The 13976-nt window shown below is 35.8% G+C and overlaps 1 protein-coding gene across 4 annotated transcripts in view; it reads right to left on the bottom strand.

The window, feature by feature from the left end:
• Nucleotides 1–13976, bottom strand: part of DBX2 (developing brain homeobox 2) — a 37478-nt gene that overhangs the window by 17004 nt on the left and 6498 nt on the right. For 2 of the 4 annotated variants that reach the window (XM_002752350.5, XM_035255755.3), the window contains exon 2: nucleotides 5174–5269. The exons of the other annotated variants lie outside the window; for them this stretch is intronic. In XM_002752350.5, the coding sequence (XP_002752396.1) occupies nucleotides 5174–5269 (96 nt within the window). The remainder of the gene's footprint in view (nucleotides 1–5173; nucleotides 5270–13976) is intronic. 4 annotated transcript variants of the gene reach the window in all.

Raw genomic sequence — 13976 nt, 5'->3', positions numbered from 1 at the left:
AAAATATGATTATTTCAAGCCAGAGGCTACCAATAACTCTTGCAGAAACAGAACTGTTTCATCCTTTTATATAGATTCAGTAGGAATCTATATAAAAAAACTTTTGAGGAAATAATTAATAGAGGCTGATGGTATTGTAGCTAGCCTGTTGGAGAGGCCTGGATGAAACAAATCAGAAGGCACAAGAGGTCATTTGTTTAATCCAGACCTCTCAACAGGCTAGCTACAACACCAATAGCCTCTATTAACTATTTCCTCAAAAGTAGCTCATTTCAAACCTTGAGTTTGTGTCTCTCCCTCATGAAGTCAGTTTTCCTCAAATAGGGGATGGTTCTTGTCTGTGGGCTCACCTTTTTCTACTGTAACATTCCTGCAACTGCGACTTCCTACCTCTTATTTTTCAGGGGCTTCTCTTAAGTGAAGAGCTTCCTTACCTTTCTTATTTTCAAGTGTGTGTGCATGTGTGCACGCATGTGATTTCTGTAGATTTGAAGTTTGGAGAGAGAAGACACAGCATTTGTCTAACCTGATTTAAATTAAAAATCTATCCTCCTGTCTCTATATAATCTTGTAGGTTGGGGTGCCACATGATAATATCAAACAGCTTGACTTGCTGGAAATCATTCCCTTATAACAAGCCAAAAATTAACTTTCCCTAAACTCCATTTATTGGTCCCAATTCTACAGTTTATATCTATTTGCATACAGTAGACCTGGGTTAAAGAAAACTCTCATGTTCTCCCTAGCATTCTTTTCTCCAGGACAAAAATACTCAACTTTATTTCAAAATTCCTGACTAGTCATACAGAGTCTTTGCTATTTTAACTTGCTGTCTACTTCTTAACCTGGTTTTTATATGAGAGTCTTTTCAATGTACCTTATGTTCAATGTACCTTATGTTCTCCATAACAGAACAGGTGCAGGCAGTCTAACCATTCAGAGTCCAGTAGTACTCCGATGTTTCGTGTTCTGGATTGTCTATTTCCAAAAGCACAATCCAACAACCCTGTATCATTCATAGACACACAGTGAGCTGACAGAAGAATGCATTCCTGCTTTGTTCTATTCAGCCATTCTTCCCCTACCCTATGCTTCACTTGTTTTTTTGAAATCAAAACTGGGGACTTTATAAGCAGCCCTGTTAAACTTCATGTTATGCTCAGTCAGAGCTATAGACAAGATCAGAGACAAGCATCCCAATTCCTTTCCCCTACCCATCACCCACCCTTCAACTGCTTAAGAACATTTGGGGAGAAAAGGAAATCCATTCCAGGAATGTTACTCCAATACTTTCACTGCCTCTCTAGAACTGCTGAATAGAGCCATCAACTTGGAAAATCTATTGTCTTTGAGTCTCTGACTCCTTTAAACATTGCCCCTGGTTGACTGAATGCCATTTATCTAGGGAACACCCCTCCCTGTATTTTTGAGAAATCAATACGTATTCAACATATTGCACAAACTCAATTATGTTTTAGGTAATATAATTAGGCTTTTTTTTTCATTAGAAAAAGAATTCTGCATCCCTCTGAAGATCTTACAGTGCTAAGATTAAATCCTTTTTTTAAAAATTGTATGCAGCCTTTTGTAGATTTTGACAGATCCTAGTCAGTATCCTCGGTCCACTGGTCACTCCAGCTGAGAGCAGTAAAAGAGAACACAGTCAGGTCAGGTGGCAAGAATACTAATCAGAGCATTCCCCATCTTTGTCCATGAAACTCACAGAACCAACCTACATTCACAACTAGAAAAATAATGTCCCTTCCTTTCTGTCTTCAAAACAATCCTAAAATTCAGACTTGGAGAGTATATTACATTCTTTTAAGCTTTAACAATAAAGAGGAGATAGTACAATTATCTTAAAATGTAGAATATAAGTTCATCTCCCAAAAGGCAGAGCAATTTGTCCCAGAATACTTTCTTTGCTACAAATCTTTATAATGTTGCTCCAAATTTAAGCTTTGTCTTTAAGATGTAAAATTCTCAAAAGGTCAAATTCAAGTTGGGTACTCAAAGATGAAACAAAACAATTATCTGATTAATTCAATTAGCTAGTCAACATCATTAAGATTCCTACACTTTAAGTAATTTTTAAAAAGTCATTATTTACATAATTTCCACAACTTTCCATTTCATGTTATTTGAGAAATACGTTATTTTGAAAAGAACCTTATGGTTGTAATATCAAAGATTTTCCATACACTGCTTTGGGGGAGGGGAGAACTGTTACCACTGCCTTTTAATTTTTCCCACTGTAAGGGTTGCACTTAAATAGCCTATTAAACTATTTACTATATGTGAGAAGGCCATTGAATGAATGATTGTTTCCACATTGCAAGAAGAAGTCAGTCATAAATCTAAGGAGTTAATAAGAAAAACTAAATCAATATTAAGCAAATGAATCACATTAAAAGAGTCAAAATAACATTTCACTTGCATAATTAGAAATGTGTTGGTCTGATCCTACTCTTTTAAAAAGAGTGAAGTCAATATTGTAAAATAATGATGAGAGCCATTGATTTAATCACTTATTAAACTTTTTAATATAAACCTAATTTTGGCTGTCTGAGCTGAAACTTAATGCAAGTTTATTTGGACAGTCTATTTTCCTTTGTTTGTACAATGGAAAATGATATAAAGACCTTGGCATAAAAATCATTCTTATTATTAAAAAAAGAAGAAAAAAAAAACCTAGTTAGTGCCTTAAAGATTATTGTACAGATATAAACCTTATTAACTGTACCTTGGTATCCTGGTTATTTATGTAAAATTCTTTATTGACAGCTTAATTTTAGCATGTTATTATTATTTTCTGCCAATACAAATGAACATTATAAATAAGAAAATATGAAATTCATTTTAGAGTTATAATATGAGACACTGTCATTTATTAAAATCAGTTGTGGCATCTCTAAACTGTTTTAAAATGCCAACTTTAGAAATGAAGCCAAACCAAGTGCATCATTTTCTATCCTTGATTAGAGCTGTACTGATTTTCAGCTTGTATGTTTATTTTTAAGGAAAAGATAAACACAGGACTTCATAAACCTCCAAGGATAAACACTATAATTTACAACAGTTACCCAAAAGGCACAAAGTAGGAAGAATTGGGAAGCAGATGCAGGAAAATGAGACCTGCTTAAAGTAATTTTCCAAGCAGCAGAGAAGATAAAGTCTTCTAGAAAATGTCTTTAGCATTACTTTTACATGCTCTATTAATTGAATGTGCCCAATTTTTTTTTTACCATTATCTTTGATGGTTTGAGACTCTTAAAACATCACTATAAACTAAGTACATACACACACTCACACATATGTACAAGAATGTCCACCTGTTACACGGAATTTTTTGTACATTTCCACTTACCTGAACTGCCAGAGATTTTCTGAAGTAAAAAACTAATTATTGTATCATAAGGAAATAACCGAAGCTAACTGTGGGGCCCCTTTTGATCTCCACTCCCGAAATCTAACACTGAAGACAATTCCACAGAGATGCCATATGATACGATAACAGATACTTGGGTTTTAAGTCTCTACTCCAGAAGTATTTTCCTGATACGCTAATATATGGTGATAAATGTCTCCTTAATTTGCACAAGAGTTTTCAATTGCCCTCATAGGAGACCACCTTGAAGGAGCGAGTAAAAGGTTTAGTCATGCTTTCTATTTTTCTGTTTGAATTCAATACATTCTAGTTAAATGGACAATTAATAGGTCACTTCCAAAATAGTAGTGTATCAGTCCCGGTTAATAAACAATCCCCACAGTTGATAATGGGCCCTATGTATTCAGCAAGTCCTGTATACACTGAGCTCATCCACTAAATCCCTTTTCAGGTAGACAGGGTTATATGGGAAGATGAGCTAGAATGAGTCTATAAAAGTCAGCTTCATTCACTGCTTTATTTTTCAGTCAAGTGCTTTAAATGGTGTCCAGAAATTCACTTGGAATGTGAGACAGGAGAAAAGACTGACACACAGAGCCTTGCTTTATGACCATACAAAAGGGCAACTGACCCTTGCCCAAGCCTTTTCCATGTGAAATGGTTCCTAAAGTTCATCTGCAGAGTGAAAAATCGTGGTGAGGTCGCGTGTGGATGAGTCGAGTGAAAGTGATGATTGGTCACGGGTCTGTCACCCATTGTGGCTGGGTCCCAGCCATGTAAAGTGCTCTGTGGGAAAGTATCAGCCCCCTAAAGAGATGTTCAGAGCCTGCAGCTCATTAAATGGCCAGCATTTGCTGCCTCACTTGTCAGGAATTATTCTGTGGAGCAACTGCTTTCCTGTAACATTCCCAAAACACATGCACAGAGGCAGCAGGGCTCTGAATTCAACCGTGATGGAGCTCGGCACAGGAGCCTGACTCAACTCTTATTTCACTTTTCACCTGACAGAGCTGCTAACCTGAATAAGTGTTTTCTCTTGGGCAGCTGAAAGAAATGCACCCCTCCACTGGACTTCTTTACCATAAACTCAAATTCTCTGCCTAGAGATTCTCTTCTGACCCAGAAATCTCAAGACCAAGGGGAATTTTACTTCGACGTTTTTCCTTTGCGTCTGAGACTGTGTGTGTGCACGCTGCAAGATTTTCAAAGTCTGACATTCTCACTCCACCCTCAGACTCTAATAAAATTTTGCTTTTCTAAGGTTGGAAGAAGAGTTCTCTTGAAAATATTTTCAACAGTTCTGGTTGGTTACCTTCAAGATGCCAAAAAGGAGAGATTTATCTCCTTTCATGATCTTAACAATTTTAAATTATTTTCCATAGACATCTAGTAACTTTCTGTGTCACATTTTAAGCAGAATGGAAATTTTACGTAGCATAATTTTTTCACCTTCTTTCCTTTCTTTTTCCCTCTTCTTTAAAGGAGTGTTGCTACACATTTCAGAAAAGCCAAACTGGTCCCTCTGAGATCTTTTATATCAAATGGAAAACAAGTTGCTTTCGGTGATGTCCCTGGGTTTCAATGCCATTGGAAATGCTCACAATTGCTCAGGGTGCTGAGGTTTGATAAACCTCTGAAAACCTCCTGAATAGGATCGCTGTGATTTTTAGTGAGGAATTAGCTCCTTGCCATTGCATTACCAATCAGTTTTCCAGAGCACATTAAATCCTGCTGCATTAGTTTACAGAATAACTGAGGCATTGCTGATGAAGCATAAAAACTTACTTGGAAAAGCAGCAGAGGATGAAGGGCGCCGGCAGGACCCACCGCAGCACGCCAAGTAGAATGGCGGGGCGCTCAGAAGAAAAGATTTGGAAGGTGCTGCAGAGAAAGCATTGATCTCATTGATTAACCATTTCTTTTTTTTTCTTTCTTTTTTTTTTTTTTTTTTGAGACGGAGTTTCGCTCTTGTTACCCAGGCTGATCTCGGCTCACCGCAACCTCCGCCTTCTGGGTTCAGGCAATTCTCCTGCCTCAGCCTCCTGAGTAGCTGGGATTACAGGCACGCGCCAGCATGCCCAGCTAATTTTTTTTGTACTTTTAGTAGAGACGGGGTTTCACCATGCTGACCAGGATGGTCTCGATCCTTGACCTCGTGATCCACCCGCCTCGGCCTCCCAAAGTGCTGGGATTACAGGCGTGAGCCACCGCGTCCGGCCGGATTAACCATTTCTTTAGGACAATATTCAAAACTCCAGCTTCCTAAAAGTCATTGAGTAAATGCAGTTAGTTTTCTGAACCATTGCTTAGTTTTCATTTGTATTGAAATTATTGTAAAGTAGCCTTTGTCTGTCAAAGAGCATGTCAAATAATCTCATCAAGGTTTGGGAGATGTGGTTAAAAGACTCAAGGAGACTGAAATCCCAAGCTTCTTAGATCATTTTCTGTGCAGTCGTCATTATAAATCGTAAACATCAACTATTCCTTTATTTAAAATACCCTAGAGCAACTCTGTCCAAGAAAACTATCTGTGATGATTGGAAATGTTATATTTGCATGGTTCAAAATGGTATCTTCTACCCACATACAGCTACTGTGCACTTAAAATGTGGCTAGCATAATAAATAACTGAATATTTAATCTAAAATCACTTATATTTAAATATATTCATGCAACTAGGGGTTATATTAAATAGCACAGCTCTGGATATCCTACTTACCAAGAAATGATTTAAATATTATGTGCTTACATTTAATTTTTAAAGTTTATATTGCTTTGCTTATTTCAGATGGTTCTTTGAAACATATAGTTAGTTGGATTCCAAAGTTGGTAATGGCAAATTTACTGAGCAATTCCATAACAAAAATGGTGTTTCTGATCACATTTACATAATTTAAAGTATTTGAGAATAATCACATTTTATCTCAAGAGAAATCTAGTCACCCTGAAGGCATTTGTGTTTCTGGTATAGTGACTTGCCATGTAATTCTGCTCTGCATAGTTTTATTAAAAATAAACTATTCATAAAACTTTCAGGAGAGACACATGAACGATTTATGATTAGTCCTGTGCAAAAGTATGAAAAAGAGACCCATTTTGGTGGCCAAAAATGTCTATAAAATTTTTTTGAAGTTTCATTAGTTTAAGTTGTTCAGCATTTTGACTATAAAACCATCACAGAAATGATGAATAGGATCGCTGTGATTTTTAGTGAGGAACTAGCTCCTTACCATTGCATTACCAATTAGTTTTCCAGAGCACATTAAATCCTGCTGCTTTGGTTTACAGAATAACTGAGGCATTGCTGATGAAGCATAAAAACTTACTTGGAAAAGCAGCAGAGGATGCAGGATGCCTTTGAATTTACCATTTTAAGTTAAATTCTGTTCCTCAGTAAATGAGAACAGCTATAAAGAATGTCATAGAATATGAATAATAACTCTCCATTATTGAGCACTTACTGTATGCCATGCTTTGGTTAAGTCCTTAGATACACAATGTCCTTTGATAGAATGGGTTTAATGCAATATAACTGTAGGGTGAGGTTGCCTAAAGTGGGCGCTTGCCCATACCATGACACACTCAGCAGAGTGACTAGCACATTCTAAACAGTCAGTAATTTTTTAGTAACTGAGCAAATGGTCTTCCAAACTAACAGAAAACTTCCCTGGTCTTAGGGTAAGAAGAAAAATAAAGAATTAATTCTTCCCTTGCTTCCTGACCCATCCTAAAACATGGTATCTTTCATAATAGATGATCTTGACACCTAAAACATAACTTGAAAATAAATATTTATATTATTCTCCCTTCATATTTAAGTGACAACTTCTTTCCTTTTCTTAATCACATTCAGTGAATATTGTTTCCATGTAACTACATACGTTTTTGAAGAACACAGTGATTTCAGACTTGCATTTTAATGAACTGAGAGTTATGTTTACGTTTATTTTTGCCAATTTCTTTGAAGGATGTATCAAAATAAGTATAGATTCCAATAAGAATTTTGTAGTGTTTCAGGGTCCTGGGTGCTTTAAAATTGCAAATTAATCACAAATGCCGTCTTCCTCCTAGCATACAATGGGAAGCTGTTAACGTTAATGCTTTAGGTTTTTTTAATACTTGGGTTTTTAAAGAATCAAGCGTTTGTTTTAATGCTGTTTTGAAAATATGGCCACTAAGCAAAGGCATAAAAAGGAAAACAGTTTTGGTGTTCAAAAATTTTATAAATTTTCTTGATGTTGTATTGTTATCATAAGTTGTTCTAATATTGACTATAAAACCATCTTAGAAATTATAAATCATTTCATTTGAATGTTATGTATCTTACATTATGTTACAAGAGTATGGCATTATCTATGCAGATTTACATTTTCATTATTGCTATGGATACATGAAGTACTTCCAAAAGTAGAAATACATTTTCAAGTATAAAAGTTGCCTCATTATGTTTATTCTCAAACATTTCTGTTAGCTAACTTATTTCCCCTCCAAAATAAACCATTCCATAAATAATAAAAGGATAGTTATGGTGCTGTTTTGTATTGAACTTTTGCTGTTGTTGTTGTCTTTTGAGGTAAAAGAAAAAAAAGACTCAGCAATGTTGCATTTACAGACATAAAATTAAACATTTACCATGTTTACTGGAAACAGAATATACACACAAAAAAAGGTTTTGGTTTTGTTTCTTGCTTAATATAGGGTATAGAAAATGTGATCATACTACTGATATCATTAAAATAAGGATGCCATATGTATGCGATATATATGTGTATGTATGTATCGCATACATATGGCATCCTTATTTTAATATGTATGCAATATACATGCACATATGGCATACATATTGCATCCTTATAGATACATATATATATTACAAATGTTTCTATTCTAACCAAAATGTTTCTCATCCTAACTCTAGGGCCCTAAATGGGAAAATAAAATATTTTTTAAATTGATGGTTTACTTAAATGATCAATTAAATTCTTTGTGATAAATGTGGTTTAGAGATATCTAATCTTAATGTTGAATTTAACCAGAAAAACCATTTTAATTGAACAGTTTCTTATATCGCTCTACATTACCCTATTTTAATATATGTAAGCTGTAATCTAAATGACAGTATCAGAATCTGTAACTACAAAAAAAAGTAATCATAATCTACAGTAACAGTTCTAGTATTGACTAAAAAACTGAACTTCACATTTTGTGACATGACCAGGCTTGAAGTTCTATTGTGTACAATTTTTCAACATTTTAAATCACCTTTTTGACACACATATTTACACAGGAGTTTAAGTCAATTCCTGATTGCTAAACATAAATACACCTTGTTTAAGCTGATTTATGTGAAAAATCACTGTAAAATTCTAATTAAGTGCTTTTTTTTTTTACATGTTCCTACTTTGACATAAGTCAAATGCTAATCCAGTGAGCATGTGATTGCAGGAGCACTGAATGGCCTTAAGAAATCACCATTTAAAATAATGCATTGCATTGAAGGTATACATGTATGTATGTATGTGTGTGTATATATATATACATATATATATATATATATACATATATACATATATATATATCACACTTTTCACTTTAGTGAACCATATACTTTTTTAAGTAAGGAGCAAAAGAGGAAACTCAGCTTTGATGAAAACAAGTGACAAGTTGATAGATATGCTGTAAACACTTAAGAACTACTTGGAAGATTCCCTGAAAAGGGTAGAAAAGGTAATTTGATCCTAGATAAAATGCATTTCAAACACGATCAGTGCCATATAGATGCAGTTGCTTAATCATTTATCATGATTAATTGTAGGCTCACTGAATAACATTTATAATGATAATATTTAAGGAGTGCTTCCTACATGTCAGGCACTGGAATAGCTACAAATTTAATGCATGCTATCTCATTGATTCATTAACATTCAAGGCATCTAAAATGTGATTATATGACTGCTCACAGCAAATTAAAAGAAAAAAGGATGATAAAACCAATGACGATTTAATGTAATAATTAATTACTACCCATGAGGGATAGACATTTAATACACAGCGACTCTGCCAATTATTCAATAAGAGCTGGACCCTGGAAAACTGACATATATCCCAAGATTTCCATCAGAGAATGAAATAAAAAAGGTCTTTCCTCTGGAAAAAAATACAAACAGGTAGGTTCTACAGCATGACATCAGGTTCTATTAATGTAACATCTCAAGACACTCCAAATTTCATATCTTACTGTGATGGTTAATACTGAGTGTCAACTTGATTGGATTGAGGGATGCAAAATATTGATCCTGGATGTGTCTACAGGGGTATTACCAAAGGAGATTAACCTTTGAGTCAGTGGCCTGGGAAAGGCAGACCCACCCTTAACCTGGGTGGGCACCATCTAATCAGCTGCCAGTGCAGCTAGAATATAAAGCAGGCAGAAAAACATAAAAAGACTAGACTGACCTAGCCTCCCAGCCTACATCTTTCTCCTGTGCTTCCTCCCCTCAAACACTGGACTCCAAAAGTTCTTCAGTTTGGGGACTCGGATTGGCTCTCCTTGCTCCTCAGTTTGGATACAGCCTATTGTGGGACCTTGTGATCACGTGAGTTAATACTTAATAAACTCCCCTTTGTGTGTGTGTGTGTGTGTGTGTGTGTGTGTGTGTGTGTGTATCCTATTAGTTCTGTTCCTCTAGAGAACCCTGACTAATCACCTACCAATCAATCTTCCAATTTCTGTGTGAAATTGTTATAAGTTACACACAAAATGACTCAAAATTTTTGGAACTAAACTAGGACCTGTCTGAATCCAAATAACTAAAATTATGTATTCATAGGAAACTTTCCATATGACTCATTTGAAGATACAGATACAAGATATCTTTTATTTTGCATGTTTAAAAATGGGAACTTATAGCCAACCTAATGGTGAACTAGCCTGATTTTTTTAAACTTAACTGACTAAATGGTTCTGTAATACAAGTATCCTATAGCCAAGAATGGTTACAAGTTTAAGTACTGAGAAATTATTCTGTTTTCTAGAAATCAATAATTTTTTAAATTGTTTTTTGTTCTTTTCATTCTCCTTTAGTAATGGAGAAGAACATCAGATATGTAAATGATGTGAAACCACATTCTTACTGGCAATACAACCATGGTACTGACATTTCAAAGGAAGAATACTAAAGACCACTAATAAAACCTTCGAGTAAATTTCGGAAGCCCACTGCATATAAGAAGGATGAAGAGAAATGACAGAAGGTTCCAAAGTATCTTACTAAGGTAACCACTAGGAGAAAAGCAAAACAAAACAAGAAACCTCTAGGAAAGAATGATAGAAAAGTAAATAATTCCAAAAGGATGGTTCTAATGACCTCCTTCACATGCCAGGTACATGGGCAGAGAAGTTAAAAATCTAACCTTCCAACTTGAAAATAATACACAATTAAGCAGACCATCTGGGGTGGGTTGGACCCAAAACAAGACTCCAGAAAACAGCAAACATCTGTCTTGAGTAGTCAGAACAAAGAAATATCAATTAGCTAAGGAGGTTTGATTTATTTTAATACTTAGTCCATCTGAAAGTTATTCATTTATGTGATCTAAACATTTATGTGATCTGCAAACTTTGTCTTCAATCGCCAGCCATAGCAAGTTAGGTAAATTCACCCTTTACCTTTCTGTTTAACAGAAAACAAGACAAGTCAGCATTTGTTTACCTCAAAAGTATTTTAAAGACAGAAAAACAAAGGGTCTTAATGTTTTGGTACAGCTCATGAGAAGATAAATCAAGTGCAGTGTCTACCTGTTTGCTTCTGTCCTATTAATTCAGGGTCAATAACATGTACTATCTATCTATCAAGTGCTGAGCATTGCACTGTGTGCCGGGACTACAAAGATGAAAAACGAATTTTCCTTCCTGGAAGAATTTATTTTTTTTAATGTTCTTTAACTTACAGATTTGAGTCTACTGGTCAATGAAATGAAATGTAAATTTCTCAGTACTCCAGATTCAATTTTGTTCAGTGAATCCTGACACACTCCCCAAGGAGATACAATCTAACAGAATTCATACTGTGCACATCCCCAGCCAGGGTTTCTCAACCCTGAATACACATTAGAATAATCTGGGCTGCTTCTCAAAGATACAGATGCCTAGGTCCCACACCAGTTGTTTTAAATCAGGCTGGCTAGGAATGGACACCCACTTTGCATTTTTTCAAAAACCTTGCAGGTGATTATAATGTAGAGCAAGGATGAGGCCATGAAAAGAACATAAAACAACATCTGACACATAGTAGACATTCAGTAAATGTTAGTCTCTCCTCTTGCCGTTAATACATAATCTGAGATCAATACTAAGATAGAATATTAAAAAAAGCAGTATTGTCCAGACTTCTACTCAAATATAGAATAAAAAGAAAAGGATATCTTAAGGGAGGCTTGTCCAAAAAAGGCTTTAAGCAGGAGAAACATCTTAATCAGAGCCTTGATTTGGAAAATACTTGGAAGAGCAAAAGAAGAGAATGAAGGCATTCCAAGAAGAAAAGGTTGCAGAGACAAAGGAAAAGAGGCAAGGGTGGTGGTGACACATGGGGCAGGTGATGGAGACCAGCCTGGCTACTAGGACAAGGCCAAAGGGGTGAACGTTAAGCAATGTGTCTAGAAGAGTTAAATGCAGTTGATGGAATGAAGTCCTTAAAGGCCAAACTAAGTAATTTCATTTGATCTGTTGTCAAATGGGATAATTTAGGTTTTCCTGAATAGCTTGGTGACATGATGAAAGCTACATTTGAGAAAAGTTCATCTGGCAGTGGTGGATGGGATGCTGTGGAATAAAGAAGGGCCAAAGGGAAGGCCACTATATAGTCACAACATGCTATAGCAACAGATGACAACAAGCATTTGTGTGGGCACTTCGAGCAACATCTTATCTAGACTCACAACACCAAGTTGACAGGGTCTGGCTTCCCTCCAGCTGTGGGACGCTAGCTCACTGTGACCATCACAGGTGCCCAGAGTCCACACCTCTGCTGCCTCACCCTCCAATTAGACCTCTCTGAAAAAATAATCTCAACTTGAGGAGATTCCTTGCTCTTTTATTATGTCACAGAAGAGAATACTATAAGCCTTTGTGAAGCCTCCCTGAGTTCCTAGCTATACCACTCCATAAATTCCTGCATTGGTCTACTCTGGCAGAAGACAGACCTAACAGGAATTGTATCTGATACTGGTTATCTTGATTTCACCCTGGGACAGATTTTAAATGATCACAAATTATTTGGTACTCCTCCCATTGAGAGGTGAGGTCTATTTCCTCTTCCCTTGAATTTGGAATTGTCTTGGTGACTTGCTTAAGTATTGGAAGTCCCAGAATGTCCACAGTTCCAAAAACACATGGGTTTTTGGAATGTGTGTTCTTGGTGTTTTCCCTTTCAAAACACAGCAACTGTGCTAAAAGAAGGTCAAGATACTTGTAGAGCAATAAACAACTCCAGGTGAGCACCCAGTCAACAGATGGCATCCGTGCCAGCCATGTGAGTAGCCATCCTGGACATCCAGCCCAGGCAAACCTTCCCATGACTTTGGTCCCAGTGGACATTTAACATCACTCAAGATTCTAAGTGAGAACCACCCAGCTGAGCCCAGTACACCCACAAAACTGTAAGAGAAAATAATAAATTGTTCTTTAAGCCACTGAGTTTGGGGATGCTTTCTTAAACAACAATGCCCCTTTCACCAATATTTTACTTATGGTGAAATGGTGGAAAGGAATCCTTTATATCTTTTCCTGTATCTTCCCAGTGGGCTTTTGAGGTATGTGCTTTGAAGTCAAATGTTGACTCTACCACTGTTCACATTTCGAAATGAGGAAAGAGAGGCTCTGTGAATTTATATGAATTGCTTATAGTTACAGAATCAGTAATCTGAAAACCTTGAATCTAGACTTTTAAATATAAGAATGCTGCTAAAACAGCTCAGACAGCTATAGGTTGTTTTAGATTTACCCAATTTGCCATTTACATGTTGGAGCAAGCACTGGCAAACTTACATTATAAAAAGCAAGATAGCAAATACTTTACACTTTGTGAACTATACAGTGTCCATTATGACTATTCAATTTGTAATGGAAAAGCAGCTAAAGAAAATATGTAGACAAATAGGTGTTACTCTGTTCCAGCTTTAAAGAATCAGACGGTCTTTTTTGTTTCAGAACCAATATAACCACAAAACTGGTTCTATACACCTAAACTCAATCCAGCCCTAGGTTATCTATTAAAAACTTGCCAGCAGTCATGGCTTTTATTTCTTTTTTAATGTACATAAATTTTCTCAAAGAATGACTTATTAACTCCTTCACATATTTTAATTTTAAAAGTATTAGAGACAAAGTTTTAAAGAACAAGAACTTTTGAGTCTTTGAAGAGGACCTGTGGAAATCTATATACTATATATTCTATTTCTGATGGTCACTTAGAATTAACAAAAAATGAAGGTTGTTATGGCATGGTGCCTGAACATGTGAAAGAAAAGTGAAAACCCTAATTCATCTGTGGAATATTTATAAACACGAAAGTCATTAAAATAGTCAGAA

The sequence above is a fragment of the Callithrix jacchus genome, chromosome 9 (genome assembly GCF_049354715.1).
Source record: "Callithrix jacchus isolate 240 chromosome 9, calJac240_pri, whole genome shotgun sequence".
Classification (NCBI taxonomy): Eukaryota; Metazoa; Chordata; class Mammalia; order Primates; family Cebidae; genus Callithrix; species Callithrix jacchus.
The sequence above is the reverse complement of the archived record's forward strand: the minus strand, read 5'-3'. Positions and strand labels throughout refer to the sequence as shown.